We start from the raw sequence: 27,212 nt of genomic DNA on the forward strand, positions 1-27,212 counted from the left end.
TTAGCGACTGTTAAATCAGTTTTCATTTAGAAATCACTCAGGTGATTGAAAGCCAGCTACATGTATATTTATGTGGAGGTGTCCTTTACATAAACTCCCATAAAGACTGACTGAATGGTTTTATGTTGGCCAAAAATAATAGTAGTACTGTCAAACCATTCATTATTTTAATTTATGAATGAACTCTGTCCATCCATCATCTTCCGCTTATCCGAGGTCGGGTCGCGGGGGCAACAGCCTAAGCAGGGAAACCCAGACTTCCCTCTCCCCAGCCACTTCGTCTAGCTCTTCCCGGGGGATCCCGAGGCGTTCCCAGGCCAGCCGGGAGACATAGTCTTCCCAACGTGTCCTGGGTCTTCCCCGTGGCCTCCTACCGGTTGGACGTGCCCTAAACACCTCCCTAGGGAGGCGTTCGGGGGGCATCCTGACCAGATGCCCGAACCACCTCATCTGGCTCCTCTTCATGTGGAGGAGCAGCGGCTTTACTTTGAGTTCCTCCCGGATGGCAGAGCTTCTCACCCTATCTCTAAGGGAGAGACGCAAACTCATTTGGGCCGCTTGTACCCGTGATCTTATCCTTTCGGTCATGACCCAAAGCTCATGACCATAGGTGAGGATGGGAACGTAGATCGACCGGTAAATTGAGAGCTTTGCCTTCCGGCTCAGCTCCTTCTTCACCACAACGGACCGGTACAACGTCCGCATTACTGAAGACGCCGCACCGATCCGCCTGTCGATCTCACCATCCACTCTTCCCCCACTCGTGAACAAGACTCCTAGGTACTTGAACTCCTCCACTTGGGGCAGGGTCTCCTCCCCAACCCGGAGATGGCACTCCACCCTTTTCCGGGCGAGAACCATGGACTCGGACTTGGAGGTGCTGATTCTCATTCCGGTCGCTTCACACTCGGCTGCGAACCGATCCAGTGAGAGCTGAAGATCCCGGTCAGATGAAGCCATCAGGACCACATCATCTGCAAAAAGCAGAGACCTAATCCTGCGGTTACCAAACCGGAACCCCTCAACGCCTTGACTGCGCCTAGAAATTCTGTCCATAAAAGTTATGAACAGAATGGGTGACAAAGGACAGCCTTGGCGGAGTCCAACCCTCACTGGAAATGTGTCCGACTTACTGCCAGCAATGCGGACCAAGCTCTGGCACTGATCGTACAGGGATCGGACCGCCACAATAAGACAGTCCGATACCCCATACTCTCTGAGCACTCCCCACAGGACTTCCCGAGGGACACGGTCGAATGCCTTCTCCAAGTCCACAAAGCACATGTAGACTGGTTGGGCAAACTCCCATGCACCCTCAAGAACCCTGCCGAGAGTATAGAGCTGGTCCACAGTTCCACGACCAGGACGAAAACCACACTGTTCCTCCTGAATCCGAGGTTGGACTATCCGGCGTAGCCTCCTCTCCAGTACACCTGAATAAGCCTTACCGGGAAGGCTGAGGAGTGTGATCCCACGATAGTTGGAACACACCCTCCGGTCCCCCTTCTTAAAGAGAGGGACCACCACCCCGGTCTGCCAATCCAGAGGTACCGCCCCCGATGTCCACGCGATGCTGCAAAGTCTTGTCAACCAAGACAGCCCCACAGCATCCAGAGCCTTAAGGAACTCCGGGCGGATCTCATCCACCCCCGGGGCCTTGCCACCGAGGAGCTTTTTAACTACCTCAGCGACCTCAGCCCCAGAAATAGGAGAGTCCACTACAGATTCCCCAGGCACTGCTTCCTCATAGGAAGACGTGTTGGTGGGATTGAGGAGGTCTTCGAAGTATTCCTTCCACCTATCCACAACATCCGCAGTCGAAGTCAGCAGAACACCATCCGCACCATACACGGTGTTGATAGTGCACTGCTTCCCCTTCCTGAGGCGGCGGACGGTGGTCCAGAATCGCTTCGAAGCCGTCCGGAAGTCGTTTTCCATGGCTTCCCCGAACTCTTCCCATGTCCGAGTTTTTGCCTCCGCGACCGCTGAAGCTGCACACCGCTTGGCCCGTCGGTACCTGTCCACTGGCTCCGGAGTCCTATGAGCCAAAAGGACCCGATAGGACTCCTTCTTCAGCTTGACGGCATCCCTCACCGCTGGTGTCCACCAAGGGGTTTTAGGATTGCCGCCACGACAGGCACCAACTACCTTGCGGCCACAGCTCCGATCTGCCGCCTCGACAATAGAGGTGCGGAACATGGTCCACTCGGACTCAATGTCCAGCACCTCCCTCGTGACAGGTTCAAAGTTCTTCCGGAGGTGGGAATTGAAACTTTGTCTGAACTCTGATTAATCACAATTCAACATTATTGGTGTTTAGTCTCTATTAATGTTGTGCTGCAGCTGGGTTGACTACATCAAAAAGTTAATCAGATGACTATTGATTATTTTGTATAAAAGCATGAATAATTCATGCTGTGCAGAATTTTGGATCCGGGATCTGACACATTGTTCCACACTCTCCTACATTCTCAGAAGTATATTTTATTATTCTGCCTTTTTTAAGGGTTTAACCTACTTTGGAGCATTTTAAAAGCATGATAAGCCAGAGTTGAGCACATAATGCTTTTAACCTGACAAAGCTTTCCTTTATCCTCGCATTCTTGTATAACATGCTTTATGCCTATTAACTAAATATACAGTGCTTCACTTTTTTACACATTTTATGTTACAGTCTGAGTCCTATATGGAATACATTCATTTTGTCCTCAAAATTTCACACACAATACCCCGTAAATACAAAGTGGTTGTTTTTTATGTATGCAAATGTATTAAAACTAACCAAAAAAAGACACGTACCTTTGTTCAACACTTAGTTGATGCACATTTGGCAGCAATTCCAGCCTGAAGTCTTTTTGAACATGATGCCACAAGCTTGACACGCCTATCTTTGGGCACTTTCTCTCATTCCTCTTTGCAGCACCTCTCTAGCTCCATCTGGTTGGATGGGAAGGTTTTCATCCAGGATGTCTCTGTGTATTGCTGCATTCATCTTTCCCTCTATCCTGATTAGCCCTGAAAACCATCCCCACAGAATGATGCTGCCACCACCACGCTTAACTGCAGGGGTGGTATTGGTCTAGTTTCCTCCAAACTTTCATGCCAAAGACTTCAACCTTTGTCTCATCAGACCAGAGAATTTAGTTTTTCATGGTCTGAGAGTCTTTCAGGTGCATTTTGGCACTCTTTTTACTAGGAAATAGCTTCCGTCTGGCCATTCCACCATACAGGACTGATTGATGGATTGTCCTTCTGAAAGGTTCTCATCTCTCCACAGAGGAATGCTGTAGCTCTGACAGAGTGACCATGGTCTTGGTCACCTCCCTGACTTGACTAAGATGAATGCAGCAATGTACAGAGACATCCTGGAGGAAAACTAACTGGGAGACTAGTCGGGGTAGAGGGAAAGATAAATGCAGCAATGTACAGAAACATCCTGGATGAAAACCAACAGGGAGACTAGTCAGGATAGAGGGAAAGATAAATGCAGCAATGTACAGAGACATCCTGGATGAAAACCAACTGGGAGACTAGTCAGGATACAGGGAAAGATGAATGCCTCAATGTACAGAGACTTCCTCGATGAAAAACAAGTGGGAGACTAGTCAGGACAAGAGAGAAATATAAATGCAGCAATGTACACAGTCATCCTGGAGGAAAACCAACTGGGAGACTAGTCAGGATAGAGGGAAAGATGAATGCATCAATGTACAGAGACTTCCTCGATGAAAACCAACTGGGAGACTAGTCAGGACAAGAGAGAAAGATGAATGCAGCAATGTACAAAGTCATCCTGGAGGAAAATCAACTGGGAGACTAGTCAGGATAGAGGGAAAGATAAATGCAGCAATGTACAGAGACATCTTGGATGAAAACCAACTGGGAGACTAGACAGGATAGAGGGAAAGATGAATGCATCAATGTACAGAGACTTCCTCGATGAAAACCAACTGGGAGACTAGTCAGGATAGAGGGAAAGATGAATGCCTCAATTTACAGAGACTTCCTCGGTGAAAAACAACTGGGAGACTAGTCAGGACAAGAGAGAAATATAAATGCAGCAATGTACAAAGTCATTCTGGAGGAAAACCAACTGGGAGACTAGTCGGGATAGAGGAAAAGATGAACGCAGCAATGTACAGAGACATCCTGGATGAAAACCAACTGGGAGACCAGTCAGGACAGAGGGAAAGATGAATGCAGCAATGTACAGATATGGGAGACTCGTCAGGATAGAGGGAAATATGAATGCAGCAATGTACAGAGACAACCTGGATGAAAACCAACTGGCAGACTAGTCAGGACAGAGAAAAAGATGAATGCAGCAATGTACAGATATGGGAGACTCGTCAGGATAGAGGGAATATGAATGCAGCAATGTACAGAGACAACCTGGATGAAAACCAACTGGCAGACTAGTCAGGACAGAGAAAAAGATGAATGCAGCAATGTACAGGGACATCCTGGAGGAAAACCAACTAGGAGACCTGTCAGGATAGAGGGAAAGATGAATGCAGCAATGTACAGAGACATCCTGGATGAAAACCAACTGGGAGACTAGTCGCGATAGAGGGAAAGATGAATGCAGAAATGTACAGAGACATCCTGGATGAAAAACCAACTGGGAGACTAGTCGCGATAGAGGGAAAGATGAATGCAGCAATGTACAGAGACATCTTGGAGGAAAACCAACTGGGAGACTAGTCAGGATAGAGGGAAAGATAAATGCAGCAATGTACAGAGACATCTTGGATGAAAACCAACTGGGAGACTAGTCAGGATAGAGGGAAAGATGAATGCAGCAATGTACAGAGACATCTTGGATGAAAACCAACTGGGAGACTACTCAGGATAGAGGGAAAGATGAATGCATCAATGTACAGAGACTTCCTCGATGAAAACCAACTGGGAGACTATTCAGGATAGAGGGAAAGATGAATGCATCAATGTACTGAGACTTCCTCGATGAAAACCAACTGGGAGACTACTCAGGACAAGAGAGAAAGATGAATGCAGCAATGTACAAAGTCATCCTGGAGGAAAACCAACTGGGAGACTAGTCAGGATAGAGGGAAAGATAAATGCAGCAATGTACAGAGACATCTTGGATGAAAACCAACTGGGAGACTAGTCAGGATAGAGGGAAAGATGAATGCATCAATGTACAGAGACTTCCTCGATGAAAACCAACTGGGAGACTAGTCAGGATAGAGGGAAAGATGAATGCCTCAATTTACAGAGACTTCCTCGATGAAAACCAACTGGGAGACTAGTCAGGATAGAGGGAAAGATGAATGCATCAATGTACAGAGACTTCCTCGATGAAAACCAACTGGGAGACTAGTCAGGATAGAGGGAAAGATGAATGCCTCGATTTACAGAGACTTCCTCGATGAAAAACAACTGGGAGACTAGTCAGGACAAGAGAGAAATATAAATGCAGCAATGTACTGAGACATCCTGGAGGAAAACCAACTGGGAGACTAGTCGGGATAGAGGAAAAGATGAACGCAGCAATGTACAGAGACATCCTGGATGATAACCAACTGGGAGACCAGTCAGGACAGAGGGAAAGATGAATGCAGCAATGTACAGATATGGGAGACTCGTCAGGATAGAGGGAAATATGAATGCAGCAATGTACTGAGACATCCTGGAGGAAAACCAACTGGGAGACTAGTCGGGATAGAGGAAAAGATGAACGCAGCAATGTACAGAGACAACCTGGATGAAAACCAACTGGCAGACTAGTCAGGACAGAGAAAAAGATGAATGCAGCAATGTACAGGGACATCCTGGAGGAAAACCAACTAGGAGACCTGTCAGGATAGAGGGAAAGATGAATGCAGCAATGTACAGAGACATCCTGGATGAAAACCAACTGGGAGACTAGTCGCGATAGAGGGAAAGATGAATGCAGAAATGTACAGAGACATCCTGGATGAAAAACCAACTGGGAGACTAGTCGCGATAGAGGGAAAGATGAATGCAGCAATGTACAGAGTCATCCTGGATGATAACCAACTGGGAGACTAGTCAGGATAGAGAGAACGATGAATGCAGCAATGTACAGAGACATCCTGGAGGAAAACCAACTTGGAGACTAGTCAGGATAGAGAGAACGATGAATGCAGAAATGTACAGAGACATCCTGGATGAAAACCAACTGGGAGACTAGTCGCGATAGAGGGAAATATGAATGCAGCAATGTACAGCGACATCCTGGATGAAAACCAACTGGGAGACTAGTCGTGATAGAGGGAAAGATGAATGCAGCAATGTACAGAGACATGCTGGATGAAAACCTTCCCATCCAACCTGATGAAGCTTGAAAGTTGCTGCCAAGAGGAAGGAGAGACAGTGCCCAAAGATAGGTGTGCCAAGTTTGTGTCATCGTGTTCAAAAAGACTTGAGTTGCATCAACTAAGTATTGAGCAAATGCTGTCAATACTTATGTGCATGCCTTTCTTTTAGCCTTAATATATTTAAATAAATAAAAAAAAACAGTTTACATTGTCCTTACGGGGTATTGTGTGTAGAATTTTGAGGACAAAATGAATGTATTCCATTTTGGAATAAGGCTGGAGGATAACAACTTGTGGGATAAGTGGAGTGCTGTGAATACTTTGCGGGAGTCCAACATGTAGTTGTGAACTGTGCTTGGAAGTGTTTTTACTGGGCAGTGCTGGCGAGTCCAAGATGAAGTGCAATGTTTGTTCTGTGCAGTCCCACCAAGGTGCAGTTGCTCCCCCCGCTGGAGGCCGACCTGGCCCAGCAGCTGTCCCGCCTGAAAGTCAGCCGCACGCAGTCCAGCGCCACGTCCTCCACGCCGCAGCTGCGTGTCCACCGCCAGCTCTCCCTCAGGTACCTCCACACAAGTCCCGCTGCGGGGAAATTACCACGACGTGATTTTTTTCCGTCTATATTTTTTTTTGTCTGTAAAAATATTTTTCGTTTTTTTTTTCCCACCTACAATGTGTGATAAAATCTCCATCCGTCTCTTTGCCACACTCGCCAACAACTACCGTTTTCCCCTAAAATGTACAGTGTTTGATAATCCAGTGGATCCAGTGAGTAAAAACCACGGTTTTCCATTAAAAATGATGAACTTATCAATCAATCAATATTTATTTATATAGCCCCAAATCACAAATGTCTCAAAGGTCTGCACAAATCATTACGACTACAACATCCTCGGAAGAACCCACAAAAGGGCAAGGAAAACTCACACCCAGTGGGCAGGGAGAATTCACATCCAGTGGGACGCCAGTGACAATGCTGACTATGAGAAACCTTGGAGAGGACCTCAGATGTGGGCAACCCCCCCCCCTCTAGGGGACCGAAAGCAATGGATGTGGAGCGGGTCTAACATGATACTGTGAAAGTTCAATCCATAGTGGCTCCAAGACAGCAGCGAAAGTCCCGTCCACAGGAGACCATCTCAAGCGGATCAGCAGCGTAGAGACGTCCCCAACCGATACAGGCGAGCGGTCCATCCTGGGTCTCGACTCTGGACAGCCAGTACTTCATCCATGGTCATCGGACCGGACCCCCTCCACAAGGGAGGGGGGGGACATAGGAGAAAGAAAAGAAGCGGCAGATCAACTGGTCTAAAAAGGAGGTCTATTTAAAGGCTTATAAATGGAAGCGACGTGGCTTAACTACAAAGTAGCTATTTTTCGTAGCTTAGCTGTCTTTAGCATAAACATTTTATAAGGAGACGCATCATTGGCTGCTGTGACGCGAGAAATTGGTAATGAAGAAATTGTACGTGTGTATATGTATATATGTGTGTACGTGTGTGTGTATATATGTGTGTGTGTATGTATGTATATATTAGGGATGCACCGATTAATCGGTAACTGAATATATTCGGCCGAATATGGCAAAAAAAGCCACATTCGGCCTTCGGTGGAATGAGTTAAAAAGAAGGCCGAATAGTGGCGTGTGACGCAATTTTTTGACGCGGTGACGCAATCAACCAACGTGCAGTGACGTTGGGATATGTTGTGTACCTGTATAAGTGTATGAGGTTACATGCACACACTTATTGAGATTTAGTGGGGCCTCTGTTTACATTATTAGCCTGTTGTGTTGTGTACCTGTATAAGTGTATGAGGTTACATGCACACACTTATTGAGATTTACTTGAGCCTTCTGTTTACATTATTAGTCTGTTGTGTAGGCTACCTGTATAAGTGTATGAGGTTACAAGCACACACTTATTGAGATTTAGTGGGGCCTCTGTTTACATTATTAGCCTGTTGTGTAGGCTACCTGTATAAGTGTATGAGGTTACATGCACACACTTATTGAGATTTACTTGAGCCTTCTGTTTACATTATTAGCCTGTTGTGTAGGCTACCTGTATAAGTGTATGAGGTTACAAGCACACACTTATTGAGATTTACTTGAGCCTTCTGTTTACATTATTAGCCTGTTGTGTAGGCTACCTGTATAAGTGTATGAGGTTACAAGCACACACTTATTGAGATTTACATTATTAGCATATCTACTGTGGCTAAGCAGACTTTTGCCAAAAGGACAATAATTCACAACTCTCTCCTTTGAGTCACACATTAAAAGCGTTACTAAAACGGCCTTCTTTCATCTCCGTAACATCGCTAAAATTCGCTCCATTCTGTCCACTAAAGACGCTGAGATCATTATCCATGCGTTTGTTACGTCTCGCCTCGACTACTGTAACGTATTATTTTGGGGTCTCCCCATGTCTAGCATTAAAAGATTACAGTTGGTACAAAATGCGGCTGCTAGACTTTTGACAAGAACAAGAAAGTTTGATCACATTACGCCTGTACTGTATATACCTTTATATACATATATACATACATATATACCTGTACTGTATATACCTTTATATACATATATACATACATATATACCTGTACTGTATATACCTTTATATACATATATACATACATATATACCTATACTGTATATACCTTTATATACATATATACATACATATATACCTATACTGTATATACCTATATATACATACATATATACCTATACTGTATATGCCTTTATATACATATATACATACATATATACCTATACTGTATATACCTTTATATACATATATACATACATATATACCTATACTGGCTCACCTGCACTGGCTTCCTGTGCACTTAAGATGTGACTTTAAGGTTTTACTACTTACGTATAAAATACTACACGGTCTAGCTCCATCTTATCTTGCCGATTGTATTGTACCATATGTCCCGGCAAGAAATCTGCGTTCAAAGGACTCCGGCTTATTAGTGATTCCCAAAGCCCAAAAAAAGTCTGCGAGCTATAGAGCGTTTTCCGTTCGGGCTCCAGTACTCTGGAATGCTCTCCCGGTAACAGTTCGAGATGCTACCTCAGTAGAAGCATTTAAGTCTCACCTTAAAACTCATTTGTATACTCTAGCCTTTAAATAGACTCCCTTTTTAGACCAGTTGATCTGCCGTTTCTTTTCTTTTTCTTCTATGTCCCACTCTCCCTTGTGGAGGGGGTCCGGTCCGATCCGGTGGCCATGTACTGCTCGCCTGTGTATCAGCTGGGGACATCTCTGCGCTGCTGGTCCGCCTCCGCTTGGGATGGTTTCCTGCTGGCTCCGCTGTGAACGGGACTCTCGCTGCTGTGTTGGATCCGCTTTGGACTGGACTCTCGCGACTGTGTTGGATCCATTATGGATTGAACTTTCACAGTATCATGTTAGATCCGCTCGACATCCATTGCTTTCCTCCTCTCTAAGGTTCTCATAGTCATTATTGTCACCGATGTCCCACTGGGTGTGAGTTTTCCTTGCCCTTATGTGGGCCTACCAAGGATGTCGTAGTGGTTTGTGCAGCCCTTTGAGACACTAGTGATTTAGGGCTATATAAGTAAACATTGATTGATTGATTGATTTGTTGTGGGTTTATATATATATATATATATATATATATATATATATATATATATATATATATTGAGGGATGAGAGGGAAGCTGACACTACTATATCGTGTGTGTCCCTTTTTCGGCGGATTTTTCCGCTAGTGCAGGTCATTTTTTCAACTTGTAATGTAGTAATTTTGTGGGTTTATTAAAATTTGCTTTATATAGGGACGGCGTGGCGCTGTGGGAGAGTGGCCGTGCGCAACCCGAGGGTCCCTGGTTCAATCCCCACCTAGTACCAACCTCGTCACGTCCGTTGTGTCCTGAACAAGACACTTCACCCTTGCTCCTGATGGGTGCTGGTTAGCGCCTTGCATGGCAGCTCCCTCCATCAGTGTGTGAATGTGTGTGTGAATGGGTAAATGTGGAAGTAGTGTCAAAGCGCTTTGTGTACCTTGAAGGTAGAAAAGCGCTATACAAGTACAACCCATTTATATATATATATATAGTTTTGTACTCAATCAGAAACATCAGGCAGCTAAAATGTGCCCACCGTGGTTAAGTGTCAGGGGAGTTTTACATTTACAGTTTTACATCCCATCATACTTTGTAATGTATTCAGATGGGTGTAATTTACAATTTTTTTGGAGTGAGCAGGTTGTGTAATGTGAGCCCATGTGTGTCATTGAGCTGAATTACTCACATTGTCCACTAGATGGCAGCAAATGTGTGGCATTCACTCGTAGTGAAGATTAATTTAAAAAACCACTCCTGATGTCATGCTTTGTCTGGAGAGTTTGGACACCCCCTGATTTAAAGTGTTTCCATACCAATATGTTTGTACCGGTACCAAAATGTATTTTGATACTTTTCAATACTTCTCTAAATAAAGGGGACCACAAAAATGTCATTATTGGCTTTATTTGAACACAAAATGTTAGTGTACATGAAACATATGTTTATTGTTGTCATTTAGTCCTTAAATAAAATAGTGAACATACTAGACAACTTCTGTCCAGGGTGTACACTGCCTTCCGCCCGAATGCAGCTGATATAGGCTTCAGCGACCCCAAAAGGGACAAGCGGTAGAAAATGAATGAACTGGACAACTTGTCTTTTAGTAGTAAGTAAACAAACAAAGACTCCTAATTAGTATGCAGTAACATATTGTGTCCTTTATACACCTATTATTTTGTCAACTTTAAGAAGGACAAACTGTAAAAAATTATTATTAATCTACTTGTTCATTTACTGTTAATATCTGCTTATTTTCCGTTTCAACATGTTCTATCTACACTTCTGTTAAAATGTAATAATCACTTATTCTTCTCTTCTTTGATACTCAACATTAGTTCTGGGTGATACCCCACATTTAGGTATCGATCCGATACCAAGTAGTTCCAGGAATACACATTGGTCATATTCAAAGTCCAGGGACATATTTCCTGACTTTATAAACATAACATGACATTTTTTTAAACGAAAAAAGATTTAGTGACGATAAAAAATATCAATATAATCATAGTAATATCGACTTGATACGCTCTTGTACTTGGTATCATTACAGTGGATGCCAGGTGTAGATCCATTAGTGGTGTTTGTTGACATTGTGACACCGGGTGAGCTATTGTATCCTCCTACAGTGTGTCGTGGAGCATGTTTAGCTATTCCTTGTCCTCCAGTGATAAAGATACTTCTAAGAAACGTACTTTATTTGTCGCCATGGAGGCGAGGATTAGTGATTTAGAAGTAGCTACAACACTGCAGATATTAGCTCTTCCTGAGGGTGTTTCAGTGTTATAACTTCACCTTTATCTCTACTTTTTACAGCACAATGCGTCCATTCTCCCTTTTCTGTCTACACACTGTCTCTGCTTGTAAGTACTCTGTGTGTGTGCGCTGCCAAACATGCTCCTCTGCTCGTAAAACCAGCAATGTCATGACTGTAAAATAAAAATAATGGGGAACCGGTTCCTTTCAAACAGAGTATAGTACCGTTTTGGACTCATTAGTACTTGGATACTATCCTAGTACCAGTATACCGTCGCGCTCGTTTTTTTGCCAGGATCTTGTACTAATGACCTCTATTTTACTGTTCCAACCTTTGAGCAAAGTCTTCATCTCCTCAACGGGGTTGAGGTCTAGACTCTGGCGTGCGGGAATGATCTTAATCTGGTTCTGGTGTTAATGTGCGCAGGATGTCCAACGAGTCCCCGCTCCTGATGGACCAGGAGCGTGGTCGCACCAGAGGTCCCAGGCGGCGACTGATCGAAGACAACACAACCCCGGCGGACGCTCCTCCCCTCCTGTTCAGTCGCGTAAACGACGCTTGGTCCGAGGACAGCAACTCCGAGCGCTCGTTTGCGTCCTACACCAGCTCGCCCACCGCACCCAGACACTACCACGCCGGGTTCTACCACAGTCCCAGGCTCCGGGGCCTCCAGGTGTACCAAAACGAGGACGTGGTCTACCCGCCGTACGTGGACACGCCGTGGTCCTACCGCACCCGGCGGGCTCCCGGTCCGCCCGACGGCTACGAGTGCCGCTACCAAGAGGCCCCCGCGGCCCCGCAGAGAGCGCAGTGGCGTCTGGCTCCTGCCGGCGGACACTCGCCACAGTGGGATCCCCCGCAGCAGGTGGTCAGCGAGCAGCTGAAGTCCTGGCACCGGCGCAGTCAGCTCAAAGGACCCAGGTCGAGGTCGCTTGACAGGCAGGGAGCGGTCAGGGTGAAAAACACGGCGGCTCGGGAGCCGCCCCGGAACCAGAATCCAAGGTACCACGAGCAGGTAGGTAGACCTTCACCCACCATGTCTTCATAGGATCCCCAATTCTTGAAAGTACTTTGATTTTATTGCTCAGCGTTCACTTATATGACACAATCCAAACAACCTTCCCTAGTCATGGTGCAAAAACTAATCTTGAATACTTGGCCATCTTTGAATGCCATACATTTGCTGCCATCTTGTGGACAATGTGAGTAATTCAAATCAATTACTTTTGAAAATACTTTGATTTCATAGTTTAACGTTTACTTATATGACACAATCCAAACAACCTTCCCTAGTCATGGTGCAAAAACTAATCTTGAATACTAGGCCATCTTTGAATGCCACATATTTGCTGCCATCTTGTGGATAATGTAAGTAATTCAAATCAATGACCTTTCAAAATACTTTGATTTCATAGCTCAGCATTCACTTATTTAGACACAATCCAAACAACCTTCCCTAGTCATGGTGCAAAAACTAATCTTGAATACTAGGCCATCTTTGAATGTCATACATTTGCTGCCATCTAGTGGACAATGTGAGTAATTTAAAGCAATGACCTTTGAAAATACTTTGATTTCATAGCTCAGCATTCACTTATTTAGACACAATCAACACAACCTTCCCTAGTCATGGTGCAGAAACTAATCTTGAATACTAGGCCATCTTTGAATGCCACATATTTGCTGCCATCTTGTGGATAATGTGAGTAATTCAAATCAATGACCTTTGAAAATACTTTGATTTCATAGTTTAGCGTTTACTTATATGACACAATCCAAACAACCTTCCCTAGTCATGGTGCAAAAACTAATCTTGAATACTAGGCCATTTTTTAATGCCACATATTTGCTGCCATCTTGTGGACAATGTGAGTAATTCAAATCAATGACCTTTGAAAATACTTTGATTTCATAGTTTAGCGTTTACTTATATGGCACAATCCAAACAACCTTCCCTAGTCATGGTGCAAAAACTAATCTTGAATACTTGGCCATCTTTGAATGCCACACATTTGCTGCCATCTCGTGGACAATGACAGTAATTCAAAGCAATGACCTTTGAAAATACTTTGATTTCATAGCTCAGCATTCACTTATTTAGACACAATCCAAACAACCTTCCCTTGTCATGGTGCAAAAACTAATCTTGAATACTAGGCCATTTTTTAATGCAACACATTTGCTGCCATCTTGTGGACAATGTGAGTAATTCAAATCAATGACCTTTGAAAATACTTTGATTTCATAGTTTAGCGTTTACTTATATGACACAATCCAAACAACCTTCCCTAGTCATGGTGCAAAAAGTAATCTTGAATACTAGGCCATCTTTGAATGCCATACATTTGCTGCCATCTAGTGGACAGTGTGAGTAATTCAAATCAATGACCTTTGAAAATACTTTGATTTCATAGTTCAGCATTCACTTATTTAGACACAATCCAAACAACCTTCCCTTGTCATGGTGCAAAAACTAATCTTGAATACTAGGCCATTTTTTAATTCCACACATTTGCTGCGATCTTGTGGACAATGTGAGTAATTCAAAGCAATGACCTTTGAAAATACTTTGATTTCATAGCTCAGCATTCACTTATTTAGACACAATCCAAACAACATTCCCTAGTCATGGTGAAAAAACTAATATTTGTATGTCAGCAGGTCATCCAAAGAAGAGATCTTCAGATATCTGCCGACGACTCTCAAGGACCCTGGCTGGTGGACCATAGCACTCACTATGTGAGCCAAGTGTGAAACCTGGACTCCTCTCAGGATCCAACTGGATTACCTGCCAACAAATCACTTTGGAATTCAAGGCCAGAAGAAATTTTTGGCAGATTTCTCGTGCCCTTGAGGAAACTAATCAACTGAAGAGTTGAGTAAGCACAACTCACGTCTGTGGGGGGGATATACCAGACTTTCGGGGCTATAGTGCGCACATTTTTAAAGAAATAAATATTTTTACACAGGACTGAAAACCACAGATGTTTTGTAAATGTTTATTTACACACCTTTAATTGTTTACAAAAGGCAGTAAAACGGCTGATCAAACAAAACACAAGTCATCGTCATGGCCCCGAATTAGCTCTCCAGTCAGCTAAACAGACTCAATAACGTCTAAATTGTCCAGAAAAGATAGCCCATAGTAGGGTATTTTCCGGACTATAAAGCGCACCGATATTCAAGCCACACCCACTAGATTTTTGGAAAATTTAAGCCGCATCGGACTATAAATCCAAGATAAGTACTTTGTGAAGAAATATTCTGTAAATGTTTATTTACACACTTTAATTGTTCCCAAACGGTGTCTGTGACAAGGCAGTAAAACGGCTGATCAAACAAAACAGAAGTCACCGTCATGGACCCTCTAGCTGCAGAAGCTAGAGGGTAATAACGTCTAAATCGTCCAGAAAAGATAGCCCATAGTAGCGTATTTTCCGGACTATAAAGCGCACTGATATTCAAGCCACACCCACTAGATTTTTTGAAAATAAAATGTTTCCATATATAAGCCGCATCGGACTATAAGTCCAAGATGTATACTTTGTGAATAAATATTTAGTAAATGTTTATTTAAACACTTTAATTCTTTCCAAACGGTGTCTGTAACAAGGCAGTAAAACGGGTGATCAAACAAAACAGAAGTCACCGTCATGGACCCTCTAGCTGCGGAAGCTAGCTCTCCAGTCAGCTAAAGAGACTCAATAACTTCTAAATCGTCCAGAAAAGATAGCCCATAGTAGCGTATTTTCCGGACTATAGAGCGCATCGATATTTAAGCCACACCCACTAAATTTTTTTGAAAATAAAACGTTTCCATATATTAGCCGCACCGGACTATAAGTCGCATATATTTACATTGGCAAGTGTGTTATTTAGACAGAAATATTCTGTAAATGTTTAATTACACACCTTAATTGTTTCCAAACGGTGTCTGTGACAAGGCAGTAAAACGGCTGATCAAACAAAACAGAAGTCACCGTCATGGACCCTGTAGCTATGCAAGCTAGCTCTCCAGTCAGCTAAACAGACTCAATAATGTCGAAATCGTCCAGAAAAGATAGCCCATAGTGGCGTATTTTCTGGACGATAGAGCGCGCCGATATCTAAGCCAGACCCATTAAATTTTTTGAAAATAAAATGTTTCCATATATGAGCCGCACCGCAGATATATATATTGTGAAATGAGTAATTTACACAGAAATATTTTTGTAAAGGTTTATTTACACACCTTCATTGTTTCCAAACGGTGTCTGTGACAAGGCAGTAAAATGGCTGATCAAACAAAACAGAAGTCACCGTCATGGACCCTCTAGCACAATACCTCCACGGTGACTTTTTGGTGGATTTACTGAGGAATTTGTGAAAATGAAACCATTCTAAGTTAATAATACTAACACAGACACTTGTAAACGTGTTAGCATATTAGCTAAGGCTAACGACACTGGCGTGATTACATTACGATAGAACGTACGAATGAAAACTCTCCTACAGACATCACAGCTGGGACACTTTAGTAAGTCGGAATTGTTTTAGTTATATTGTAAAAGCTAAAAATGCTGATGAATGAAGAACTTTTACGAGTAGAAACGCTATGGACGCCTGCAGGCAGCCAACTGGTCCCCAAAACGTCGGCACAGCGCCAACAGTTACACAATATTTGTTGAACACAAAACATTATCAGCAATCCATCAAAGTTTATTTATGTAGCCCTTAATCACGAGTGTCTCAAAGGGCTGTCAAAGCCACAACGACATCAGGGCAAGGAAAAACTCAACCCAATGGGAAAATGAGAGTCCAGTCCATAGTGGATCTAACATAATAGTGTGACAGTCCAGTCCATAGTGGATCTAACATAATAGTGAAAGTCCAGTCCATAGTGGATCTAACATAATAGTGTGATAGTCCAGTCCATAGTGGATCTAACATAATAGTGAGAGTCCAGTCCATAGTGGATCTAACATAATAGTGAGAGTCCAGTCCATAGTGGATCTAACATAATAGTGAGAGTCCAGTCCTTAGTGGATCTAACATAATAGTGACAGTCCAGTCCATAGTGGATCCAACATAATAGTGTGATAGTCCAGTCCATAGTGGATCTAACATAATAGTGAAAGTCCAGTCCATAGTGGATCTAACTTAATAGTGAGAGTCCAGTCCATAGTGGATCTAACATAATAGTGAGAGTCCAGTCCATAGTGGATCTAACATAATAGTGAGAGTCCAGTCCATAGTGGATCTAACATAATAGTGAGAGTCCAGTCCATAGTGGATCTAACATAATAGTGAGAGTCCAGTCCATAGTGGATCTAACATAATAGTGAGAGTCCAGTCCATAGTGGATCTAACATAATAGTGAGAGTCCAGTCCATAGTGGATCCAACATAATAGTGAGAGTCCAGTCCTTAGTGGATCTAACATAATAGTGAGAGTCCAGTCTATAGTGGATCTAACATAATAGTGAGAGTCCAGTCCTTAGTGGATCTAACATAATATTGAGAGTCCAGTCCATAGTGGATCTAACATAATAGTGAGAGTCCAGTCCATAGTGGATCTAACATAATAGTGTGACAGTCCAGTCCATAGTGGATCTAACATAATAGTGAGAGTCCAGTCCATAGTGGATCTAACATAATAGTGTGACAGTCCAGTCCATAGTGGAGCTAACATAATAGTGAAAGTCCAGTCCATAGTGGATCTAACATAATAGTGTGATAGTCCAGTCCATAGTGGATCTAACATAATAGTGAAAGTCCAGTCCATAGTGGATCTAACATAATAGTGAAAGTCCAGTCCATAGTGGATCTAACATAATAGTGAAAGTCCAGTCCATAGTGGATCTAACATAATAGTGAGAGTCCAGTCCATAGTGGATCTAACATAATAGTGAAAGTCCAGTCCATAGTGGATCTAACATAATAGTGAAAGTCCAGTCCATAGTGGATCTAACATAATAGTGTGATAGTCCAGTCCATAGTGGATCTAACATAATAGTGAGAGTCCAGTCCATAGTGGATCTAACATAATAGTGAGAGTCCAGTCCATAGTGGATCTAACATAATAGTGAGAGTCCAGTCCTTAGTGGATCTAACATAATAGTGACAGTCCAGTCCATAGTGGATCCAACATAATAGTGTGATAGTCCAGTCCATAGTGGATCTAACATAATAGTGAGAGTCCAGTCCATAGTGGATCTAACATAATAGTGAGAGTCCAGTCCATAGTGGATCTAACTTAATAGTGAGAGTCCAGTCCATAGTGGATCTAACATAATAGTGAGAGTCCAGTCCATAGTGGATCTAACATAATAGTGAGAGTCCAGTCCATAGTGGATCTAACATAATAGTGAGAGTCCAGTCCATAGTGGATCTAACATAATAGTGAGAGTCCAGTCCATAGTGGATCTAACATAATAGTGAGAGTCCAGTCCATAGTGGATCTAACATAATAGTGAGAGTCCAGTCCATAGTGGATCCAACATAATAGTGAGAGTCCAGTCCTTAGTGGATCTAACATAATAGTGAGAGTCCAGTCTATAGTGGATCTAACATAATAGTGAGAGTCCAGTCCTTAGTGGATCTAACATAATATTGAGAGAGTCAAGTCCATAGTGGATCTAACATAATAGTGAGAGTCCAGTCTATAGTGGATCTAACATAATAGTGAGAGTCCAGTCTATAGTGGATCTAACATAATAGTGAGAGTCCAGTCCTTAGTGGATCTAACATAATAGTGACAGTACAGTCCATAGTGGAGCTAACATAATAGTAAAAGAGTCCAGTCCATACTGGATCTAGTTAATAATGTGATAGTCCAGTCCATAGTGGATCTAGTCAATGATGTGATTGTCCAGTCCATAGTGGATCCAGTTAATAATGTGATAGTCCAGTCCATAGTCCTGTCCATAGTGGATCGAGTTAATAATGTGATAGTCCAGTCCATAGTGGATCTAGTTAATAATGTGATTGTCCAGTCCATAGTGGATCTAGTTAATAATGTGATAGTCCAGTCCATAGTGGATCTAGTGATAATGTGATAGTCCAGTCCATAGTGGATCTAGTGATAATGTGATAGTCCAGTAAATAGTGGGGCCACCAGGGGTCTACTTGAATGTAGTCAAGTCAGCAGCGCAGAGATGTCGTCGTTCATGGTCGTCGGCCAAGAAAAATCCATAAAATAGCCGCATAGTTCTGTAAGCCGCAGGGTTCAAGGCGTGTGGGGAAAAAAGTAGCGGCTTATAGTCCGGAAAAGAAGGTAAAACTGGTCGGATTTTCTTGCGTTACGTGTCACAAACTTCACAGGAAAATGAACTGAAAATGATTGACTGCAATAAAACTCTTTTGGTGGCCATCCAGCAGTTCTGCTTGAACTTGTTGACCACTTCTCTTCACAAAACTGGTGCAATTCAGATAAATGTGTGGCTTTTCTGACATGGACTTGTTTCTTCAGCATTGTCCACACGTTTTAAGTCAGCACTTTGGGAAGGCCGTTATAAAACCTTCATTCTAGTCTCAGTCGACGGTCCCCTGAACGCATCAGTAGACGGTCCCCTGCACGCCTCACTGGATGGTCCCCTGAACGCCTCACTAGCCGGTCCCCTGAACACCTCACTAGGCGGTCCCCTGAACGCCTCACTAGGCGGTCCCCTGAACGCCTAACTGGATGGTCCCCTGAACGCCTCACTAGGCGGTCCCCTGAACGCCTAACTGGACGGTCCCCTGAACGCCTCACTAGCCGGTCCCCTGAACGCCTCACTAGGCGGTCCCCTGAACGCCTAACTGGATGGTCCCCTGAACGCCTCACTAGGCGGTCCCCTGAACGCCTCACGAGACAATCCCCTGAACGTCTCACGAGACGGCCCCCTGAACGCCTCACGAGACAATCCCCTGAACGCCTCACTAGGCGGTCCCCTGAACGCCTCACGAGACGGCCACCTGAACGCCTCACGAGACAATCCGCTGCACGCCTCACTGGATGGTCCCCTGAACGCCTCACTAGGCGGTCCCCTGAACGCCTCACTAGGCGGTCCCCTGAACGCCTCACTAGGCGGTCCCCTGAACGCCTCACTGGATGGTCCCCTGAACGCCTCACTGGATGGTCCCCTGAAGGCCTCACTAGGCGGTCCCCTGAACGCCTCACTAGGCGGTCCCCTGAACACATCAGTAGACGGTCCCCTGAACGCCTCATGAGACGGCCCCCTGAACGTCTCACAAGACAATCCCCTGAACGTCTCACGAGACGGCCCCCTGAACGCCTCACGAGGCAATCCCCTGCACGCCTCACTAGGCGGTCCCCTGAACGTCTCACAAGACAATCCACTGAACGTCTCACGAGACAATCCACTGAACCGTCTCATGAGACATTCCCCTGAACGCCTCACTAGGCGGTCCACTGAACGCCTCACAAGGAGGTCCCCTGAACGCCTCACAAGGCGGTCCCCTGAACGCCTCACAAGGCGGTCCCCCGAACGCCTCAGTAGGTGGTCCACTGAACACCTCACGAGACGGTCCCCTGAACACCTCACGAGACGGTCCCCTGAACGCCTCAGTAGATGGTCCCCTGAACACCTCACTGGGCGGTCCCCTGAACGCCTCAGTAGACGGTCCCCTTAACGCCTCACTAGACAATCCCCTGAACGCCTCACTAGACAATCCCCTGAACGCATCAGTAGACGGTCCCCTGAACGCCTCACCAGACGGTCCCCTGAACGCCTCACCAGACAATCCTCTGAACGCCTCACTAGACGGTCCCCTAAACGCCTCACTAGACGGTCCCCTGAATGCCTGACGAGACGGTCCCCTGAACGCCTCACCAGACGGTCCCCTGAACGCCTCACCAGACAATCCCCTGAACGCCTCACTAGACGGTCCCCTAAACGCCTCACTAGACGGTCCCCTGAATGCCTGACGAGACGGTCCCCTAAACGCCTCACTAGACGGTCCCCTAAACGCCTGACGAGACGGTCCCCTAAACGCCTCACTAGACGGTCCCCTAAACGCCTGACGAGACGGTCCCCTGAACGCCTGACTAGACGGTCCCCTGAACGCCTGACGAGACGGTCCCCTGAACGCCTCACTAGACGGTCCCCTGAACGCCTCACCAGACGGTCCCCTGAACGCCTGACGAGACGGTCCCCTGAACGCCTCACTAGACGGTCCCCTAAACGCCTGACGAGACAGTCCCCTGAACGCCTCACCAGTAGTGCAATGTGTACTTGCCTCCAGTCCAGGACGTGTTCTTATTCTCACGTACTTACTTAGTTAAAAAAGACCACCCGGCACACCAGAAAAAAAAGACTTGGCAGCCGCGCACGTCCGACTTGCGAGAGCCGACACCAGAACGCCGACAAACGTGCGCCACACAAATCCAAATAGACCTTTTATTTATCTGTTAACTTCTTGTGACTGGTGACTATCAGGACTGGAGTGGGACTTGAAAATGTGTGCAGGTGAATAGTGAGCACATGAAGGACAAAATCATCCTTCCTTATCTGCCCTTTTACTGTCTTTTATTTGTTTGTAATTTAAGGACTTTTAGGTAGAAAATAGAGCAGCTGTTGTAATTTCATGACAATGTTTACCTGGGGAATAAAGACTTTTGCGTAAGGCTTGGCTTTATTTTGAAAGTTTGCCTTAACGACTTGTGTCACAACATGTGTGACTTGAATGATGACAAAAGATATTTGTCTAAATATTTCCTTTTTTTGCAAATCACTGCACAGAATAAACAGAACCTGCTGACTCGGGGACAAAAAAAAGTGGTTGATTGCAGGGAGAATGTATTATTATTTAACACCTGCACTTTTAATTTACAAACATGAAGTAAGTTTTGAGGTGTTTTCACGTGAAAGGAGAGAACATTTACTGTGTTTGTGTGGGAAAATACACCAGAAAACTGACTTTACTTGCAATTTCTTATTCAAAAATGTGATATTTACAGCTGTGTATTTTTTTTTAAATCAGATACAAGTCCTTCAAAGAGTTTCAAACTATGAATTATTCAAAAATTATTAATTTTAGCAAAAAAAAACTTTGTGTATTTTTTAAATGAGAATTATACATTTTAGCAAAAAAATAACTTATTTTTTAAAAAAACATACAAGTCCCTTAAAAAGTTGCAAACTATTATTCGAAAATTATTACCAATAATTTTAGCAAAAAATAACTATTTTAGTGTATTTTTAAAATCAGATAAAAGTCCCTCAAAGAGTTGCACACTTAATTATTTAAAATTTTTAATTTTAGCAAAAAAATAGCTGTTAGAGTATTTTTTTTATCAGACACAAGTCCTCAGTACACAGTCCCCTGAACATCTCACTAGGCGGTCCCCTGAACGCCTCACTAGACGGTGCCCTGAACGCCTCACGGGATGGTCCCCTGAACGCCTCACTAGACGGTCCCCTGAACGCCTCACTAGACAGTGCCCTGAACTTCATGGGATGGTCCCCTGAACGCCTCACAGGACGGTCCACTGTACACCTCACTAGACGGTCCCCTGAACGCCTCACTAGACGGTCCCCTGAACGCCTCACTAGACGGTGCCCTGAACTTCATGGGATGGTCCCCTGAACGCCTCACAGGATGGTCCACTGTACACCTCACTAGACGGTCCCCTGAACGCCTCACTAGACGGTCCCCTGAACTCCTCATGGGACGGTCCCCTGAACGCCTCACTAGACGCTCCCCTGAACGCCTCACTGGACGGTCCCCTGAACGCCTCACCGTACGAAAAATCATTTTTGGGGGAATTTTTATTTTTTTTCAGATGTGTAAACATTTCCCCCCCAAAAAGTTGTCCCCCATGTCACTTTAAGGGCTCTGTAAAAACGATTTTAAAAGAGAATATTTTAATTGGTTCAAATTGTTTGTAGAGAGAAATTTTAAGAGATGGAGTTTTTTTTTGGAGCGGTATGGCTCGGTTGGTAGAGCGGCCATCCATGCCAGCAACTTGAGGGTTCCAGGTTTGATCCCAGCTTCCGCCATCCTTGGGCAAGACACTTTACCCACCTGCTCTCAGGGACATCCACACTGGTTTAAATGTAACGTAAATATTGGGTTTCGCTATGTAAAAGTGCTTTGAGTCACAAGAGAAAAGCGCTACATAAATATAATTCACTTCCTTTTAAGCAATTATGTGCAACATGATTCCTGAATTAAAAACAAAATGTGGTAAGTATTAAGATTGTAATTGCTCCAAAGCGTCCACATTCTTCAACCAGTCATGAGCAACTTGATTAAAAATACCCACAACTCATATTTTGTGCAACACCAATAAAAATAAAAATAATAATTAGTGCTTGTTTTATAAATACTATTTTTGTGAACCCAACAACGAGATCCGGAAGACGCGCTTTTATTTTGAAAGCACGGGATGAAGTTCACGGAAGCAATTACAACTTCCGGAACGGATTGTGTTTTGTTTTTTTCGATGAATAATTCACCTTCCTGCTTAGAAGACTACCTTGTCAGGTAAGTTGTGTCGGTAGAACGGAGTCAAATGTTGTAACATATTTGTGTGAGAAGCGTTAGAAGCCTCTGCTAGTCTTCGCCGTTCGCCAGTTATTCGCCCAAACCGTGTCGCCCGCTTGCCAGCTCAGAGCTAGCTCGGAGGTAACGTTGTTAGCATAGACGATCTTTGCCGACACTTCCTCGCCCTTTAGAGCCACACATCGCAACTAAAGCCCGCTGGAGGTGACTTTAAAGCCCGTCTGGCTGTTGTGTTGGGCTTTGTGCTGCCCGTCTGGCGCTCTGCGAAGTCACATCCGCTCCGGCTAAGCTGATTGTCATCTGGGATGTCTTTATTCAGCAGGCTCGTTCGACAGTTGTTGGAAATATCTTCATTAAGACCACCCACGGTCCTTTGTACCCCAAGTATTAACATCGCCGGGTGGATTCACGGCCAAACATTTCCCTTCATCAATTTCGGAATAATCAACCAACTGTTTTTGGACACCTGAACGTCTCACTAGACGGTCCCTTGAACGTCTCACTAGACGGTCCCTTGAACGTCTCACTAGACGGTCCCTTGAACGTCTCACTAGACGGTCCCTTGAACGTCTCACTAGACGGTCCCTTGAACGTCTCACTAGACGGTCCCTTGAACGTCTCACTAGACGGTCCCTTGAACGTCTCACTAGACGGTCCCTTGAACGTCTCACTAGACGGTCCCTTGAACGTCTCACTAGACGGTCCCTTGAACGTCTCACTAGACGGTCCCTTGAACGTCTCACTAGACGGTCCCTTGAACGTCTCACTAGACGGTCCCCTGAACGTCTCACTAGACGGTCTCCTGAACGTCTCACTAAAAAGTCTCCTGAACGTCTCACTAAAAAGTCCCCTGAACGTCTCACTAAAAAGTCCCCTAAACGTCTCACTAAAAAGTCCCCTGAACGTCTCACTAAAAAGTCTCCTGAACGTCTCACTAGACGGTCTCCTGAACGTCTCACTACAGAGTCCCCTGAACGTCTCACTAAAAAGTCTCCTGAACGTCTCACTAAAAAGTCTCCTGAAAATCTCACTAGACGGTCCCTTGAACGTCTCACTAGACGGTCCCTTGAACGTCTCACTAGACGGTCCCTTGAACGTCTCACTAGACGGTCCCTTGAACGTCTCACTAGACGGTCCCCTGAACGTCTCACTAAAAAGTCTCCAGAACGTCTCACTAGACGGTCTCCTGAACGTCTCACTACAGAGTCCCCTGAACGTCTCACTAAAAAGTCTCCTGAACGTCTCACTAAAAAGTCTCCTGAAAATCTCACTAGACGGTCCCTTGAACGTCTCACTAGACGGTCCCTTGAACGTCTCACTAGACGGTCCCCTGAACGTCTCACTAGACGGTCCCCTGAACGTCTCACTAGACGGTCCCCTGAACGTCTCACTAGATGGTCCCCTGAACGTCTCACTAGACGGTCCCCTGAACGTCTCACTAGACGGTCCCCTGAACGTCTCACTAGACGGTCCCCTGAACGTCTCACTAGACGGTCCCCTGAACGTCTCACTAGACGGTCCCCTGAACGTCTCACTAGACGGTCCCCTGAACGTCTCACTAGACGGTCCCCTGAACGTCTCACTAGACGGTCCCCTGAACGTCTCACTAGACGGTCCCCTGAACGTCTCACTAAAAAGTCTCCTGAACGTCTCACTAGAGAGTCCCCTGAACGTTTCAGTAGACTGTGTCCTCAACGTTTCACTAAACGGTCCCTTGAACGTCTCACTAGACGGTCCCCTGAACATCTCACTAGACGGTCCCCTGAACATCTCACTAAAAAGTCTCCTGAACGTCTCACTAGAGAGTCCCCTGAACGTCTCACTAGAGAGTCCCCTGAACGTCTCACTAGAGAGTCCCCTGAACGTCTCACTGGAGGGTCCCCTGAACGTTTCAGTAGACGGTGTCCTCAACGTCTCAGTAGACGGTGTCCTCAACGTCTCACTAGACAGTCCCTTGAACGTCTCACTAGACAGTCCCGTGAACATCTCACTAAAAAGTCTCCTGAACGTCTCACTATACAATCCCCTGAACGTCTCACTATACAATCCCCTGAACGTCTCACTATACAATCCCCTGAACGTCTCACTGGACAGTCCCCTGAACGTTTCAGTAAACTGTGTCCTCAACGTCTCACTAGACGGTCCCTTGAACGTCTCACTAGACAGTCCCCTGAACATCTCACTAAAAAGTCTCCTGAACGTCTCACTATACAATCCAATGAACGTCTCACTGGACAGTCCCCTGAACGTCTCACTAGAGAGTCCCCTGAACGTCTCACTAGAGAGTCCCCTGAACGTCTCACTGGACAGTCCCCTGAACGTTTCAGTAGACGGTGTCCTCAATGTCTCACTAGACGGTCCCTTGAACGTCTCACTAAACAGTCCCCTGAACATCTCACTAAAAAGTCTCCTGAACGTCTCACTAGAGAGTCCCCTGAACGTCTCACTGGACAGTCCCCTGAACGTTTCAGTAGACTGTGTCCTCAACATCTCACTAGACGGTCCCTTGAACGTCTCACAAGACAGTCCCCTGAACATCTCACTAAAAAGTCTCCTGAACGTCTCACTATACAATCCCCTGAACGTCTCACTGGACAGTCCCCTGAACGTTTCAGTAGACTGTGTCCTCAACATCTCACTAGACGGTCCCTTGAACGTCTCACAAGACAGTCCCCTGAACATATCACTAAAAAGTCTCCTGAACGTCTCACTATACAATCCCCTGAACGTCTCACTAGAGCAGGGGTCGGGAACCTTTTTGGCTGAAAGAGCCATATAAGCCAAATATTTTTAAAAGTATTTCCGTGAGAGCCATATATATATATATATATGTCATAAATATATTTTGTCTTCTTTACTTTGTGACGCGGGTCAAAATGGCTCTTTGAGTGGTAAAGGTTGCCGACCCCTGATATATAGCATGGGGCGGGCAGTTGCAGTTTTGATAAAATGTTGGTTCGGGTGGATGACGACTTAAGTGATGTGGTTGCGGATGATATAATTGCCTATCCGCGCATCTCTACAGTAGACGGTCCCCTGAACGTCCCACTGGACGGTCCCCTGAACGTCCCACTGGACGGTCCCCTGAACGTCCAACTGGACGGTCCCCTGAACGTCTCACTAAAAAGTCCCCTGAACGCTTCACGAGATGGTCCCCAGAACGTCTCACTAAAAAGTCCCCTGAAAATCTCACTAAAAGGTCCCCTGAACGTCTCATTAAACTGTCGCCTGAACGCTTAACGAGACGGTGCCCTGAACGCTTCACGAGATGGTCCCCAGAACGTCTCACTAAAAAGTCCCCTGAAAATCTCACTAAAAGGTCCCCTGAACGTCTCATTAAACTGTCGCCTGAACACTTAACGAGACGGTGCCCTGAACGCCTCACGAGACGGTCCCCTGCACGTCTCACAGGACGGTTCCCTGATTGCCTCCCTGGACGTTCCCCGATCGCCTCAGTAGACGGTCCCCCAAACGTCTCACCAGACGTTCCTCGCAAACCTCAGTAGACGGTCACTTGAACGCCTCACCAGACGGTCCCTCGAACGCCTCACACCATGATCCCTGGAACACCATTTACATTTTTTATATTGGTCATGGTTGTGTGCCTGTAGCAATGTTTTAGTACCGGTACCAAAATGTATTTCAATACCTTTCGATATTTTTCTAAATAAAGGGGACCACCAAAACATTTCATTATTGGCTTTATTTGAACAAAAACCGTTAGTGTACATGAAACATATGTTTATTATTGTCATTTAGTCCTTAAATAAAATGTTGAACATACTAGACAACTTGTCTCTTTGTAGTAAGTAAACAAACAAAGACTCCTAATTAGTATGTAGTAACATATTGTGTACTTTATACACCTATTATTTTGTACACATTATGAGGGACAAACTGTTAAAATTGATTGTTTGATGTTTATGGCTTACAGATTTTGAAAAAGTAACATTTTCTGAGATTTTCAGTGAGAGGTTTTCATCCACTGTATCATAATTATCAAAAGAAGGCTTGAAATCTTGTGAGTTGCGTGTTTGAGACGCTTGTAAATAAATGATGCATTGA

General features: G+C 44.8%; 3 protein-coding genes across 4 annotated transcripts in view; 2 read left to right on the forward strand and 1 right to left on the reverse strand.

Annotated features, from left to right (window-relative positions):
• The first annotated feature begins 6,689 nt into the window (after window positions 1–6,689).
• On the forward strand, window positions 6,690–21,266 carry LOC133535557 (innate immunity activator protein-like). Of its 2 annotated transcripts, none has more exons than XM_061875482.1 (3): window positions 6,690–6,864; window positions 12,088–12,676; window positions 14,320–21,266. In XM_061875482.1, exons 1-3 carry the CDS (start codon window positions 6,710–6,712, stop codon window positions 14,413–14,415), a joined length of 840 nt encoding a protein of 279 aa, XP_061731466.1. In that variant the 5' UTR covers window positions 6,690–6,709; the 3' UTR covers window positions 14,416–21,266. The 2 variants fall into 2 exon arrangements, with proteins under 2 accessions (XP_061731466.1, XP_061731468.1); XM_061875484.1 differs by having other exon boundaries at window positions 14,323–21,266.
• Window positions 21,267–23,055: 1,789 nt separating this feature from the next.
• The window catches only part of adipor1a (adiponectin receptor 1a), a 28,409-nt gene continuing 24,252 nt past the window's right edge, over window positions 23,056–27,212 (forward strand). Inside the window, exon 1 of the mRNA XM_061875485.1 lies at window positions 23,056–23,129. The gene's annotated coding sequence lies outside the window, so the exon portion shown is untranslated. The remainder of the gene's footprint in view (window positions 23,130–27,212) is intronic.
• Window positions 23,592–25,781, reverse strand: LOC133535607 (S-antigen protein-like). The gene has a single exon (XM_061875564.1). It carries the CDS (start codon window positions 25,779–25,781, stop codon window positions 23,592–23,594), a length of 2,190 nt encoding a protein of 729 aa, XP_061731548.1.

The sequence above is a fragment of the Nerophis ophidion genome, linkage group LG16, assembly GCF_033978795.1.
Source record: "Nerophis ophidion isolate RoL-2023_Sa linkage group LG16, RoL_Noph_v1.0, whole genome shotgun sequence".
In the NCBI taxonomy this organism is placed as follows: Eukaryota; Metazoa; Chordata; class Actinopteri; order Syngnathiformes; family Syngnathidae; genus Nerophis; species Nerophis ophidion.